General features: G+C 36.8%; 2 protein-coding genes across 2 annotated transcripts; both read right to left on the reverse strand.

The window, feature by feature from the left end:
* Positions 1-756: 756 nt before the first annotated feature.
* On the reverse strand, positions 757-10,608 carry LOC113687463 (putative disease resistance protein At4g10780). Its single transcript, XM_027205067.2, has 8 exons — positions 10,591-10,608; positions 10,348-10,497; positions 9,088-10,235; positions 8,695-8,980; positions 3,868-3,969; positions 1,951-2,134; positions 1,483-1,670; positions 757-1,362 (listed from the first exon to the last, which is right to left on the reverse strand). The coding sequence occupies exons 1-8, from the start codon at positions 10,606-10,608 to the stop codon at positions 757-759; spliced, it is 2,682 nt and encodes an 893-aa protein (XP_027060868.2).
* A 3,532-nt stretch (positions 10,609-14,140) lies between these two features.
* LOC113743209 (uncharacterized) lies at positions 14,141-15,562 on the reverse strand. The gene is made up of 2 exons (XM_027271164.2): positions 15,414-15,562; positions 14,141-15,210 (listed from the first exon to the last, which is right to left on the reverse strand). The coding sequence occupies exon 2, from the start codon at positions 15,208-15,210 to the stop codon at positions 14,776-14,778; it is 435 nt and encodes a 144-aa protein (XP_027126965.1). The 5' UTR covers positions 15,414-15,562; the 3' UTR covers positions 14,141-14,775.
* Between the last annotated feature and the right edge of the window lie 1,349 nt (positions 15,563-16,911).

Here is a 16,911-nt window from a genome sequence, read left to right on the forward strand (position 1 = left end):
TTGAAAATAGTTACATTTATATTACATGGTTATATATATATAAATATATATATATATATATATTGCATAGGTGACATGTTGGAGAGCATCTTCTCATAATGTGCAAATTGGATGGTTTGTGATGTTATAAAATATTTAATCAAATGTTATCTTTTTTGTTAATTTTTGTTATGACTGTACCGCATATTTATGAATAGACGTATCTTTATAATTAAATTTAATATTTGATATTTTTAGATGTCTTATGTTTAAATAGAAGAAAATTATTTTGAACATAATATATTAAGATAATTTTATTAGGAAAAAATTTTTTTTGGCCCCCCCTAAAAAAAATTCCTGGCTCCGTCACTGGTCATTATCAAGCAAAAGCCCATTGAAATTCCGACTCTGATCAGTAAATGCTGCTACCTGTTCTTTGCATCTTTCTCGCATGAACTCCAACCAAGAAACCTTTCCAATACCTCTCCTGTTCTCTGCAACAAAAAAGAAAAAGAAAAAAATTATATGTAGTAAATCACATAAATTAATTGAAGAAAAGGTGTTGGTAGTTCTGCACCGCAACATCGAAATAGCTAATATTGATTCCTACGCAATAGAAAATCGAAGCTAGTGGAGAAGTAGATCATATTTTGGAAAATTTCAAAGAAAGCGAATACTTGTTAAGACAAGACTAGAGGTAAGGGAGGAATCATATACATGAGAACCAATCATGATTTTGATCAAATAGGTAGCCTTCAACACCCAGTTCGAACTACATCACCATGCACTAAAAAGTGGGTCAGGGGCATCTTTTGGGTAAGAATTGTCCCACTCTAATGATTCCCACCATTCTTTTTCTCCTCTGATCTCTAGAGTGCTGGGTGGAGATGGTGGTCCGTCAATGGTGGAAAGAAACCAAGGCAGCCTCTTTAAATTTGGACAATCTGTTATACTAATGTACCAGATTGATTCGCAGATCATGGCTGCCTTGAAAATGTTCTTTAGTTGAGGCAGCCTAGTCAGACGCAACCACCCCAATTTCGGAAGGATGACATTGGCGGTGGCTCCTTCACTTGAAGTCAATTGGATGCCTTCTCCTCCTCCTTGCCCTACTCCATTGCCATCTGCTGCTATCTCCTCCAGTCCTTCACAATCTTCAACTATTAATTTTTCAAGATTTTGAAGGTTCTGCAGCAGCTGCACTGTGAATAGCTGCTTCATGTTGTGACATCTAGAAATCCACAATTTTCTAAGGGAAGAAAAGGTGCCAGCTGGAAGCAAATATGGTTCTGATTCTCCGTAAAAAGGACCAACCAGATTTGGCAACCTCCTGAGGGTTAGGGCTTCGAGATCACGGAGTGGAATAAAAGATGAGACTTCCAACTGATCACGTGGAAACGAGAAGCAGAGGACAATTGCCAGAGGAACTCTATTCCAACCAAATCCTTGATTTCCAATTCAGATAAGTCGCTTAAATTTATAAAATTCTTAAAAACATCTGACAAGCACCAAAATGCCCATGCCCTCACAATTTTGGATTATTAGACGTTTCATATCATCTAGCAGATAGTTCGATCCTCTACCAAGCTTACACTGATAGAAATACAGTTGTTTCTGGTCCCAATCATCAGCATCATTAACAAAACTCGGATCCTCAGTTAAGATGTCATTAATATAAAATACAGTTGTTTCTGGTCCCAATCATCAGCATCATTAACAAAACTCGGATCCTTAGTTAAGATGTCATTAATATAAACATTATTATAGTATTTTGGCCACCGAGTAATTTTATAGAAGTTCGTAAAAGACAAACATCCTCCAAAACTCTCTAATTGGTTCAACACTTCTGGATCATTAACTTGTACCCTACCATAGGATGGCAATAATAACAGTTGAAGACAGTGAAATTGGGAAAATGTCCCTTTTGGTGTTATCTTTCGACTTACAGTTAGACACTCATCCAAGTTAAACCTTTCAAGGTTGACCAGTGACTCCCAACTTCAGGTAAATCCTCAATCTCAGTTCCGGATAGATCCAATTCCCTCAATTGCTTGAGCTTTCCCAGTGGTGGCACGGATTGGAGGTGTATACAACCCTTCAAGTTGAGCCTTTCGAGAATAACCAATGACTCCAAATCTTGAGGCAAATCCTGAATCTGAGTGGAGGTGATGGGGTGCTAATTGTCGGTAATTTTATTATTAATTTTCCCCTTGTCCCTGCCAAATATTGTTTTAATTGTTAATATCTACTTATATTTGGTATCTGGATTTAATTTCAGGGAATGGAGTAGAAAACTATAAAAAAAGGAGGTACTTTCTGGAGCAAATTACTTCACACATGGGAGACTGCTAAAAAACTCCATCAATGTGGCCTACAAGAAGAGAACAAAACTAATTTCATACCTTTTTGCTAATGAAGAGAGGACTCGTACTTGGAGTCCTACTATCAATAGGAAGCAATGAGCAATTTGGCTGGGCCCCACCTTTTTGTATTCTCTTCTCTTTATTCGGCAGGGCATTCTTCTAGTAGATTTTGGACTCTAAATTTCGGCGGGGACCACAGAGAGAAAGCATTAGTGATTAGTCATTTTGGCTTTAAAAAGAAACAAACGTACATGCGGCTCTTGGCAATAGTTTTAGGATAGTTTTTAGTTTTCTTTTCTTTTCCTTTCATGCGTGACTTTTGTTTGACAAAAGTCCCAACTGGAAAACAGCTTTACTTTTTGAATTTTTAGCGAAAAACGTGATGCCTTGTGAATCAATTAATTTGCGTGGAGATTTATTTATGCGGCATGGCTAAACCTCTCATCTAGTCGAAGGCCAACTTGAAGGCGCGGTTCCAGATATCTGTGAGATCGAATTAATTTTATTTATTTCTTTTATTCACTGGTATTTGTATGTTTCCTGATTTAATTGTTTATGCTTATTATGTTATTTGAATGTCAAGGGTCCGATATTCGAATTAACCTAATGATCTAATGCCAAATTTATTGATTGAATCCGTAACTGTTCAATTGATTAATACCAGTGGCGACTAGCGTGATTGGTTTCATGTTAGAGAACCGTATGATCTAAGTTAAATAAACCCTCGTAGCGTGTTTATTGGTTAGGGTTGGATTTTTCTAATTATTAATGCAATCGAATAATTAAATCCTACGGTCGTACCTAGGGTTATTTCTTGGTTAGAGAAATAGTTAACGGTCGTACCTTAACTATCGAAAAATTAAGGAAAGGCTGGTTGTTCATCGCGCATATGACAACTATAACCAATCTATTAATGAGTAATTGAATTATTTTTGCATCGATGATCAGTTGAATGGACCGTGTCTGAAAAATTGCACATTTGGCTAGAGTGGTATTGGTTATTGATTAATTTTTGTTTATTTCTATTAGTTGTTTCATTAGTTAGTTAATTAGTAATTTTATATTTTCCAAAAATCTCCCATGCGCTAAACTCTAGAAGAAACGAATTATTCCTAGTCCCTATGGATTCGACCCTACTCACCGCTATATGTAAAATATATATTTTTCTTGAGTAGGTAATATTATTGCACAGGCATCGACAACCTGTCAATTTTTGGCGCCGTTGTCGGGGACTGGTGCCTGATTAATTTGTTTCTTTTTGAGTTCATCCTGTTTTACTTCTTTTTTTTTCTCTTAGTATTATTATTATTTTTATATATATAGTTCATGGCTGCTAACATTTCGTATCTTGGTGATAGATTGGATTTTATTTCTGGAAGGGGTTATGAGACTCATGTTTTTTCTAATGACCAATTGGCTGTTGCAAATTATGGAAGTTATTTTGTCTCGGATCATTCAACCGACGTGTATCCCACATTTCAAGATGGCCTAAGTGCTCCAATCGATACTTTTAGAGATTTTTCACCTCAATATCAAATGTGGCTGATGGATTTTCAACAGCAAGAGTCTCAACAACTATCATCCATACCAGGTCCGTCTCTAGAAGAAATGATGAAGCAGTTAATTGCTAATCAACAAAAGACGAATTTTGACCTACAAAGCATGAGGAATCAATTCAGATAAGTGCAATCATTGCAAATTCAAGTAAATCAATTGATGATAGCAATTAACCGCCTAGAATCCCAAGTCCAAGGAAGACTTTCAAATTATGAAGAATTGCCCTCACAGACCATCGTCGACGTTAAGAAAGATGATGATGTATTTATTCCGACAAATAATATGGAATTACAAGAGTTTCAAGAAAATGGATATAAAGATGCAATTGAAAAGGAAGTTGAAGTGCAAGAAATGAGGCCTCAACATCAATTTGTTCAAGTGAATGAATCCAGTAAACAATCTCCAAATGCGGTGACATCTCCTCCATTTCTTAATCAATATTCTCCTGACTCTTATTCTTCAATTCCTGTTAGTGAGATCGACTTTATTATATCAGAAAATTTTGAATTTCATGACAGGAATAAGTTAAGAGCAGCGATGGCAAAATATCTTGGATCAAAAAATGCGTGTGATGGAGGAGTGAGTGACGAATCCAGATTATTGTTGACTGGTTTGACGCCATCTACTAGCTCATGGAAGATCGTAGCTCGTGTGTTCAAAAATTACTCTATTTATGAGGGCTATCAGGACTATATATAAGATGAAACACTGAAACGAGTTACAAGATTTTATCCTCCCTGAACAAATATGACAATGTCTAGCCAAAGACATTAAAGAAAGGCGCTTTTTGGGAGGCAACTCGAATATTGATTTTATTGTTTTTAGTTGTTCATTTCTTTCATTTTGTCGTTTCCCCCGTTGGGTAGTATTAGTATTAATATTTTCCTCCACTGTGACTAGGAAGTGCAATCTTGACGTGCCCACGCAGCGTTTGTGTCTCCTGAGGTCAGTAGACGTTTACCGATCTTGGCGTGCCCACGCGGTGTTTGTGTCTCCTGATGTCAGTGGGCGTTTACCAATCTTGGCATGCCCATGCGGTGTTCGTATCTTCTGAGGTCAGTGGACGTTTTATAATCTTGGTGTGCCCATGCTGTGTTTGACGACCCAAAAACAAAGGAAATAATTTTTCATTTTCAAAAATAAAAATAAAAAATAAAAATAAAAGTAATTTCCGTTTTCATTTTCAGTTTTGGTGTTCGAAATTCAAATTTTCCAATCTCAATTCAATTCTAAAAAAAAAAATTTCTAAAAAAAAAAACTTTTTTTTTTCTTTTTTCTTCTTTCTTTCCCTTTTCTTCTTCTTTCCCGCTGCCTTGTTTCCCCTTTTTCCTTTCTTTCTTCTTCGATCTTCCTCGCCGCCGCCACCTCCCTCCATCTCCTCATTGCGCGCACTACCGCCTCCCTTTCTCTCCTGGCCAACCCATCCGCACCTCTCCACCAACTCTTCCTCGCACACTGCCGCCTTGGACCCCTCCATCGCGAGCCTTTAGGCCGCTATCCGCAGCTCACCTAAGGCGCGCGCCGCCTCTCTTTTCTCCCTCACTCACCCCCGCGCGCCACCTCTCGCTCAGCCCACGTCATTCGTCCGCCGCCGCTGCTGTCCGCCACGCCACTAGACAATGCCATTCGCCGCCCGTCTCTCTGTTTTCCCCTTGCTATGCGTCACCACCTGCCAAAATTGACAAGTGGAGGTATTGAAATTTCTCTCTCATTTAGTATTTCTCTGAATCTTCAATTGCTGGAATTTGTGCCCTTTTTTTGGGTTTCTTGATGGATAAACATAGGAGGAGATTTGCTTAATTTTCTTTTTCCCGTTGAATTGGTTGGGAGTTTCTGTGCATTTTTGGTATTTGGTTTTTGAAGGCACCTCTGATAGTTCATTTATTTGGGAGTTATTTGGGGTTGATTTAGGAGTTGCTTGCCAATTGATTCCCATTTTCATTTCTTCTAATTTCTAGTACGGTTTGGTCTTGGTTAGGGTTCCTCAGTCATTTGGATTGGCATTTGAATTAATTCTTTTCTGTGGGGTACACCAGTGGTATTGGTTGGGGTATTTTGTCTACATTTATTGATTCTATTTGGTTGGCTGCCTGATTAAAAGCTAAAAAATTTGTGATTAAGTTGTTGTCCACATTTTGAACTGCTGTTGCTAGAATTGTCGGTTTCTTGGGACATTTGCTTATTTCAGTTGGCTGAATTGTGTAATTGACTATCCTATTGGAGCCATTTGTCAGCGTTTATGCAGAAATTTGGCAGTGTTTATGCACCACACGGGGTTAACATTAAAATTCATGAATCACCACACCGCCGTGACTCCGACTTCAGGGAAGTACCGTTGCCCTTCTCTTTACTTTTGCTATTGGTTTATCACATTGAGGGCAATGTGTTATTTAGGTGTGGGGGGAAGGTCAGTTGTGGTGCAAGTGCACGTTTTTTCCAGTTTTTTTAATTTCTAGAAGTTTTTCCTTTATTTTTAGTTTGTTTTCGTCTATCTTTCGTTTATTTTCTTTTCTTTTTTCTAGTGGTCAGTTCTTATATGAATACCAAGTTTTGATCTGGGATTGTTATCTCTAATTCTGCTATTGCCATGTTTTATTAATAAAAGGGTATCAAGTTAATGTGGTTGAGTTCAGGGACATCTTTTTGGTGAATATCAGTAATTGGTTGACTCTTCTAATTTTTGGTTAATTTTTTTAGGCGTAGGGAATGATTGTTGGCATTTTTCATGTGATTTGGTCCAATTATTAATTTTAGTTCTCCATGTTTGAAAATTTGAGGCTGGCTGCATTATTTTTGTGTTGTTTTTAGCTATTATGCTATATGATTGTAAATAAGAGTTGATTGTACTTCGCTAGTGGTTACTATTGAGTAACCGGGGATTTTCACCTAAAGTTTCAATTCTCGCGTCAAAAGGTAGTAGTTACTATGGGTGCGTGGTCCCATAGCGATTGGAACTGAGTAACCGGGCTCCTCCATCTGGCAAATGTTAGAGTTCGCGTCAAAAGGCTCTAAGGGCTATAGACTAAGTCTTTTGTTACTCAAAAAAAAAGAAAAAAGAAAAAAAAGAAGTAAAGTAAAGATTGTGTTAGTATGTGAATAAGTCAGCTTGCCGATTTGTGATCTTAATGTCGAGATTTTGGTTAATAGTTGGACCGTTTGTTGATAAATATGAGCAACCATTTCTTTTTCTTAGATTAGTTTGCTTTAAATTGGAGGAGTTGGTGGTTGGGAAGCTAACTGGGGTGATTTTTCTTTGATCTTGACCTGTGATGCTTGATTTATGTTTTTCTGGGTATCTTGGCAATACGGTAGTTGGAGCAATAGCCATTGTCAAATTTTGGTGTTCAATTGCTGTTCTCATGTTTGAGGACAAGCATGATTCAGGTGTGGGGGAAATTGATGGGGTGCTAATTGTCTGTTATTTTATTATTAATTTTCCCCTAGTCCCTACCAAATATTGTTTTAATTGTTAATATCTACTTATATTTGGTATCTGGACTTAATTTCAGGGAATAGAGTAGAAAACTATAAAAAAGGAGGTACTTTCTAGAGCAAATTACTTCACACATGGGAGACTGCTAAAAAGCTCCATCAACGTGGCCCACAAGAAGAGAACAAAACTAATTTCATACCTTTTTGCTGATGAAGAGAGGACTCGTACTTGGAGTCCTACTATCAATAGGAAGCAATGAGCAATTCGGCTGGGCTCCACCTTTCTGTATTCTCTTCTCTTTATTCGGCAGGGCATTCTTCTAGTAGATTTTGGACTCTAAATTTCGGCGGGGACCACGGAGAGAAAGCATTAGTGATTAGTCATTTTGGCTTTAAAAAGAAACAAACGTACAGGTGGCTCTTGGCAATAGTTTTAGGATAGTTTTTAGTTTTCTTTTCTTTTCCTTTCATGCGCGACTTTTGTTTGACAAAAGTCCCAACTGGAAAACAGCTTTACTTTTTGAATTTTTAGCGAAAAACGTGATGCCTTGTGACTCAATTAATTTACATGGAGATTTATTTATGCGGCATGGCTAAACCTCTCATCTAGTCTAAGGCCAACTTGAAAACGCGGTTCCAGATATCTATGAGATCGAATTAATTTTATTTATTTCTTTTATTCACTGGTATTTATACGTTTCCTGATTTAATTGTTTATGCTTGTTATGTTATTTGAATGTCAAGGGTCCGATATTCGAATTAACCTAATGATCTAATGCTAAATTTATTGATTGAATCCGTAATTGTTCAATTGATTAATACCAGTGGCGACTAGCGTGATTGGTTTCATGTTAGGGAAACGTATGATCTAAATTAAACAAACCCTCGTAGCGTGTTTGTTGGTTAGGGTTAGGTTTTTCTAATTATTAATGCAATCGAGTAATTAAATCCTACGGTTGTACTTAGGGTTATTTCTTGGTTAGAGAAATAATTAACGGTTGTACCTTAACTATCGAGAAATTAAGAAAACGCTGGTTGTTCATCGCACGTATGATAACTATAACCAATCTATTAATGAGTAATTGAATTATCTTTGCATCGATGATCAGTTGAATGGACCGTGTCTGAAAAGTTATACCTTTGGTTAGAGTCGTATTGGTTATTAATTAATTTTTATTTATTTCTATTAGTTGTTTCATTAGTTAGTAAATTAGCAATTTTATATTTTCCAAAAATCTCCCATGCGTTAAACTCTAGAAGAAATGAATTATCCCCAATCCCTGTGAATTCGACCTGCTCATCGCTATATACAAAATTTATATTTTTTTTGAGTAGGTAATATTATTGCACATGCATCAACAACGTGTGAGGAGGATAGGTCCAAATCCCTCATTTGCTTGAGATTTCCCAGTGGTGGCACAAATCGGAGGTCCCCACAACCCCCCAAAATCAAAGCAGTGAGCTTGACCAAGTTTGAAACAGAATTAGGCAACTCTGTTTTACCTCCGCACCGAGATAGATTCAAAACTTTAAGTCCACACATGTGCCGAAAGAATGAATCTGGGATTTCTTCTATGAAAACGTGAGAAAGAAGCAAGGTTGAGAGCTTAGGACAATTTGGTGACCAGGCTGGTGGAATTTCTATTAGTCTTAAAAAACATTGTGCACAGAAGGAGACTGCATGGAGATCTCTGTCCATTCTTTTTGTTCCAGCATTACTTTTGAATCACTCCGTCCTAAGCTTTTCACCAAGAACAGTGGTACATCATCTCTGCTGCTCTCTGGTTTGGAGTTTCCATGCGTGATCCTTAATGCCATATCTCTGACCAAATCATGCATCTTCACACGGTCATCCCCTTTGAAATTTTTTGCTTTTTCCAGCAAGCAAACTCTTATCAGTTTGTTTAATATCTTTTGACCTTGATCAAATGCTTTTGACCATGAGTCCCGTTTTGACATCAGCTCTGCCCCAATAAAGAGGTCTATTAGTTCCTTTCTTTTTATTTTCCAATCTTCTGGATAAAGACAGCAATACAAGAAGCTCCATTCCAGGATGCGAAACACATCTCGTTCCATCTCATGATACCCTATTGAACATGTTTTCAATTGTTCCAATGCATTTCTCCACTCACAAATGTCTCTCACACCTCTCATGCTTCCAGCCACTGTGATAATGCCAAGAGGCAAACCATCACACTCTTCCACAATGGACTTGGCAATACTTTCCAAATCTCCTTGAAGCAAGGGCTCTCTGCCAAGTTTATACTTGAACAAATCCCAAGCTTCGTCCGTGTCCAAAGTTTGCAAATCAAACTTTCTTTGACATTGTATCCTGTTGCACACTTCCAGTGAGCGTGTAGTCAAAATCAATCTGCACTTGTTTGGATGAAGAGGAATCCCTACCCTGTCTAAACAAAATTCTTCCCAAACATCATCCAATATGAGTACTATTAATTTCAGCATTTTCCTGAATGCTTCACGCAATATTCTTGCCCTGGCGTCTTCCTCGTCCCTACTTGATAGAGTAATGCCTAAGACATTGGCAATCTTATCCTGCAAATTGGTGATACTGAAATCTTGAGATTCTGTAACCCAAAGCACCCGATAATTGTTCTTTTCTAAAAGATGGTACTCAATGTGCCTCGCCAGTGTGGTCTTACCAACTCCACCCATTCCATAAATCCCAATGCTTGATATATCATCGGTCACCAAGCATGGCCAAATTCTCTTCAAAGCTTCATCGAACTTTACTCCAAACAATTTGGCTGGCAGGCATGGCTCCCCGATGTTCTCGCAAGTATCGAGCACAAACCCATTGAAATGACGGCTATGATCAATAAGTTCTGTCACCTGAAGTTGCAGCTTTCCAACAGGATCCGCCTTTACTGGAAGATCCTCTTGTTTCTAATGCATCAATTTCAGGACTTAATTTTTTAACGTCCTTCAACCAATTATCAACTTCACTTTTCCTTTTCTTTTTACCTGACATTTCTTCCCTATTCACTTCTTGTTCTACGTCAGATGCTTTGCAACTCAATTCTTGCCAATTCCTTTTCAGCAATTGCACGTTATCCATGTGACTCCTTCCCATGCAATTTTCTACCACCAACTCTGCCATCTTTCCTGCCGCCTTTTCTGCCAGAGCTTTTCCAACTGATGGTATCATCTAGAATTTAAAAATATATCAAGCTTAGGTGCATAAAGCAAATTGAAGCAAATCCGAAGATTAAAATTGAAGAGAACATCAAAAGTTGCCAACGGAACTTGGTCTACCCATTGTTTAGATTTTTTTGGGTAGGCCATTGTTTAGTAAAGATTAATAACCAGAAAAAGAAAATGTTTTTCACTCAATTCAATAATTGTTCAGGTATAAGCTAATCTAGAATTCTTCTGACTGACAAAAGTACAATAGTTCATTCAATATTTGGAGAAATGATAAAAAATTCTGAAGATTGATTTTGAAAAACTTAGAAGAAAAACTTACGCGGAGTTCATAGAATATCTAAACCCACAAACTTTGGAGTTTCAATAATTTCACTGAACACTTCTACACATTACCCTACGGATTCTTATACATTACACTAAACTTTGAGTTCGTAGAGATACTTTTCTTATGTAATATTTATTTCCGAAATACTTTTCCTATGTAATGTTTTATTCCAAATTTTATGGGATTCTGAAGGAGAGTTGGCATAAGTTGTTAGGTGCTAAGCCCACATCACATGTACAAAATATCTCTAAGAAGCATTAATTTTGTGGTGCAAATTTAACCTGCTTGATGCAGCTAACTATTTTTTTTAAGTGCGTGATTAATCTGTTAAAAAATTTATCAAGAAAATGCATGTTCTTTGTTTTTCCAAAAAAAAAAAGGGAAAAGAAAAGAAGAATTGTGCACGAAAACCTACTTCATTAGTCCTTGAGTTAGATACCTTGTGTAATTTTTTATTTCATTATTTTTAATTTTGAGTACATCAAATTAATGATCTAAACAAAATAGGTAATAAGTGCTGTACCCTAAAATATGTCAAGATAAAAATGGCTCAAACACACTAAATTTTTTTTCCCAAAAAAGGAGGAGGAGGATATTTTTTTTTGAAGCAAGGAGGACATGTTTAAAAAATCCTACCTAGATGAAAATATCTCAACAATATTCCTTTTTTTTGGAAAAATTAAAAGCTTTTAGGTAAAAGCTTCTGAGTTATAAGATTAACACCAAGATCCGTATATGTTTCAACGCCCGACAGGCCGACGATTTGAATATCAATTGACTCCTATGAATCCATCCTGTGCTCGGGTTTAGCTTTGTTAGTATTAGTTAGATCCGAGTTGGATCATCTCATTCTGTCAATCATGTAAAAAGTTTGAACAGAACACTTCATGTGTTGAAAGAACAAGTGACCGAGATATTTGGGCCCCACAAAGCTAAACGTAACATGATGAAACGAGAAACAAATACAAAAATTTACAAATTCAAGATGTACCTTGAAATCAAGACAAGTTATCTTGAAGATTTGAAGAAGTTGAAAACTGCTAGACTCTTCTGTCAAAAGACAAGAAGTTTATATTATATTTCGATCTCTCCTTCGCTACTACAAGGACTACATTCGTTAAGTTTTAGTGAATGAACTATATAACTGGATCAAGATGTTGGTGCCAAGCAAAGATACGCAAACTCCAAAAGCTATTAAATTCAGATGGTTATGAGCTCATTATACCTGAATTGACAAGAAAACTTGAGGAAGCTGAAAATCTGGAGACTCTGCCAAAAGCACGTATTATCAACCAATTTGCGAGAGGCACAGTATAAAATACAACTTTGGCTACAGCAGTTCAAACCTTTCCACTTTGGCTACATCCAAAGAACTGTATGTATTTTTAAATCCAAAGAATATGTTGCAACTCTAGAGAATTGCACTTACTTTAAAATCTAAAAAGAATGTGCAGTAGTATATCTTCAAAGTTTAAATATACTACTATTGAGTAGTGCACACTCTTTTCAAAAAAAATGTCTATTACGTATACTAAATATTAGGACAGAGACAAATTTAACTTCGGTTCCGTAGTAAGCATACGTGTTTTTATCCTTTGGCTTATGCAATACGATTTCTTAAAAGCTATTTCCAAGGTATGAGAAATTTTAAGATATTGTGCTTTAATTATATAAAAAAAAATTACATGACTATTTAATTCAGCTCTCATGTTCCCCGAATTCACATGCATGCTGATTCAGCACTCATGTCAAGTAATTAAGTGCTAATTTGGTCGTTCGAGTGGGTACTTAGAAGGAGCTGTGGTAGTGCAAAGATGTTGCACATGATTTGCTTTTCACTTTGCATTGGAGATTGGACAATTAAAATTTAAAAGCTCCCACCGCCGAAAGGGGGAAGACTTGGTGGCCATCGACGTTGACGAATTGTCGAGAGGAAAAATCCAGGAAGTTGCAGGCAGGTTTTTAAAATTTTGGAGGTGAAATTATCTAGGGAAGGCAACTAGTGGGCTTGAAGTGGGGTGCCTCCCCCTCGTCCCTTGGCCGTCTTCCACAGGCTCCGTCCGCCTCTGCCCAGCTACCCCTGCACTTGCATGCGTGGGCGTCCACTTCTATTATTCTTTTTTTTTATTTGACTTTATTTATATGTATACAATGCTGATAATAGATTTGCTAATCATTTTTTGAATTTTTAACCAATAATTCAACATAAAATAAAGTTTAAAAATTATTTTGATCTTTGTGAATTCATTTCTCCATATCTAATTTTAGATAAAATCTAAATCAACTATCATCGTCTTTTTTACAACATGCCATATGTCAAAAAATAGTAATCTAACATAGAAAGATATCATTTTACCAAATAAATAAAAAGAAAGCAAAAGATAATTAAAAAAGCAAGATTACAATTTTACCACAATTTCATATTACACATATATATAATCATATTTTCCTTCCCCGCTCCCCATCCTATCTACAATAGGGTGAGAAAAATGTCCCCTCCCTCCTCCCGTCTCAAGCCCTGCTGTTCTCATTACACCATCTCTAAAATTATTAGGTGAAATTAGAATGAAATAATTGACATCTCGTGGGTGATTATTTGTAAAGTAAACACTAGTAGTTGTGTCTCCAAAATATGGTTTAACTATAGATACACTAGTTAAATCACAATCAGTTCAAAGAGAAATTGAAAATCTTCTTTACCTCTCCCCTTTCTCCTCTACCCTCTTCCTCTTTATAAGATTTAAATCTCCCTTAAAACTATATAAAGAAAAATACTAATATTTGTAAGGTATCCACTAACAGTAGTGGAAGTTTCCTTAATTAATATATATCAAATTCTTGAAAGAATATTATACTAATTTTCTTTTTCTTTTTGTAACGCAATCAAGACTCAAAACTTGACAGTTAGTACCCTCACATCCAACTTTTCTTATAACCAGGTTCAATCCTTCAATGTCGAGGCTGCCAATGGTCCTCTCGAGGAGTACATTCCCAAGAGTATTTAAAAGAAATTTACAAAGAGTGGTAGTTTTCAAACCCCTTTTTAAAAGGTGAAAAACGTATTTATTGAATATAATATGTTTCTTAAAAAATTGCATTCACATATAATGTTTTGAAAGGCTGCACACGGTCCTTAGAGTCCACTACGATTTTGTGGCTACACAGATAGAGGTAGCCACAAAATCTTAGTGGAGTACTTATATTTACTATATATTTAGTTGTTATTACTATCAGACCGTGTATTAGACCATTAGAAAAGAAAAGGGAAAACAATTAACATTTATACTATCAATCAAAAGACTAAAAAGATTTGCATAAATGAAGGTCACTATTTCTTTCAATCTCAGGCCTTAGATTTCACCTCAAATTTATTTTTGACTCTTTCATCTTGCTCAAGCACTAGCAGTTTTACAGAATACAGAGTCATAAAAAAATTTAAAAAAAAAAAGAAAAAAATCTCGAAGGAAATCAATTCCTAGTCCAGAGCCATTGTCAGTTGTTCTCAACATTCTTCTTCAACGTCCATCCAAATAATGATGTATTATCAATTCTATCATCAACTGTGGTTCTCCAAATTCCGCTGATTTTACAGGAAAAGCCCGTCAAAATGCTGGCTTTGCTCAGTTAATTGGACCACCTGATCTTGCATCTTTCTCACATCACGTCCAACCAAGAAAAGTTTCCAAAACTTCTCCCGTTGTATGTAATGACCGAGCTGGAGTCTAGTTATTTGACGTTAGGAAGTTAGTTGTAGAAGATATTCCAAATAACAGATTGCATGTGTCGGTTAATTGATCGAGCATGTGAGTCCTTTCATATTGCATGCGTTAGTTATATTGTTAGAATACCAGAAACTAGTATAAAGCAGAGGAGGAAGAGAAGGGATGTAGTTTTTGGATGTAACAATTCTCATTTCCCGTCTATACTATCTTAGTCTTCCCCTGCTCTCTCTTCTCATTTCCCCTGTATCTGCATTTCTCTCAATTTCTGTCTTGAATCCGTCCCTTGTTGGGCAGGTCCAGTACATTGTACCCTTCTCTGCAATGCAATGAAATCATTCTCTAATATTTGTACTTCCTCCAACCAATTGTTCACCTCTGATTTCCTCTGTTGTCCTGATCGCTCACCTCCTTCCACTTGCTCCTTTATGTCAGATGCTCTGCTGCTCAATGCCCTCAAGTTCCTAGCCAGCAATTGCATATCTGATCTCAAACCCCAGTATCTTGTCCCTGTATCCACCGATACCTCTGCAGCCCTTTCAGCTACTATGTCCTTCACCTTCTCTTTAAACTTGCCAAGCAGTCTTGTCACTCCAGATATGACCTTCTCAATGATGCTCACAATGATTTGCAGCATCATATCCAAGGCCTTCCAAATTGCATCCGTCATCTGATAAAAACAGACCAAAGAATGTTAGATTTTACAACACAAGGAATTAATAAAACAAAATCCCCCTCTTGCAGGTGCCCTTTTTTCCCCCAAAATTTTCGATCTAGGATTCGAACCCTGAAATTAATAGCAGGAAGGTCATTTGGAAATCCTGGTGGTTTTTGCAAAGCAAGTGCTTTATATATGAATGAAATAAATTATACCTTGAAGTTTGACAGGAAAGAACTCTTGAGAATAATTATACCTTGAAATTTTGGTATACCGTTCAACTGAAGCTGCAGACAATTTATCAAAGAATAACAAGCAAGAGATAGACTAGTTGGGGAAGAAGGCGATCTCTGTCCAGACGTTGACGTTGACGATGTAAATCATGGAAAATTGGTGAGAAAGTCTTGGGAAGATACCAGGCAAAAGTAGAAAGTGAGACCCACAGTACAAAATGAAGGGCTACTGAAATTGTTAGGATTGTCCAGCCGACATCAGTTAATAACAAGATTAGAAATCCGGACAAAAGATTCCAGCATCAAGTTAGACTTAATTAGTTCAAGAGCATGATCGAAATGAAGACTTCTTGGTTATACAAAATTAAAGTCAAACTTCCGCTTTGATAGAATGGAGACGCATCCTGATTGCTGATGGATCAGTAAATATAAATGTGTCAGAAAGCAAAAGCAAAATGATTTCATGGAATACGAATTTTTGTTCCTAGATATTAATGGTTAAAAATTTAATCTTCTTTTCTTGTTTTTATCTTCATTTTAGTCTGTTGCAGATGGCATGCACAATAAGGTTGCTGCACTTAGTGATGTTTTACTGACAAAAAAAAGTTAGTTTTCCTATTTCTCACGTAGAATGACAAGTAATTGAATTGTCTGCTGCAAATTTTGGGCTACCAAGTTCATTGGCTTGTAAAGGCGAACAAGTTCCTTTACATCTCATTGACAAGAGAAAGCATCATCTCATGTTTCTTTACATTTTTCCTTTTTATAATGGTCATTGTAAAGAAGTGCTAAATGTCCTAAGTTTCCGATGGTACTCAGAGATAATTCTCTTAGTACATCTGGCACTTCATTAGTGCGTCTGTTACATCTTTTTCGGGGAAGATTCAAGTCAAGGTGGAGATTTGTTGAGATGCCTTGAATTAGATCTTCGACCTTCGCTGAGCTGTACGGGGGTCTCGCTGCCCGGTCAGCGAGTCGGGGGTCCAGGGGGCGACGCGCCCCAGCTGGAGGGCTCGGGGGGCAGCGTTGCCTCCGGTGGGGGTTCGGGGGCAACGGCCGCTGAGCTGTACGGTATATATTAGTTACCGTGTCTGTTTTATTTCGGGTCTTGTTTTGGGCCTATTTTTGGGTCCAGTCTGTTTGGTTGTATATATATACACCTTATTTTAGTCTGTAAACTATTCCGATTACAACCCTAATAAATCTGATTTCCCCCAAGTTGTTCTTGTCTATTCTTATTTGTTCTTCTGTTCCGCTGCATTTGTTATAACAAGAAGCTTGATCTGTGCATGAAATTATTCAGATTACAGCTCAAGCTTGTTCTTTTCTTTAATTCTAAATGTTGCGACTGAACTCCATTAGGAATTTGAATTTCTTTCATTTTTGGTGCACAAAATTAGTAGGAAACCTAGGTAGGGACCAAATTTGATCCATATGAATTTGTAAGGGACGTAAAACTACACTTTTAAAAGTAAGGGAA

Source organism: Coffea arabica, chromosome 5e, assembly GCF_036785885.1.
Source record: "Coffea arabica cultivar ET-39 chromosome 5e, Coffea Arabica ET-39 HiFi, whole genome shotgun sequence".
In the NCBI taxonomy this organism is placed as follows: Eukaryota; Viridiplantae; Streptophyta; class Magnoliopsida; order Gentianales; family Rubiaceae; genus Coffea; species Coffea arabica.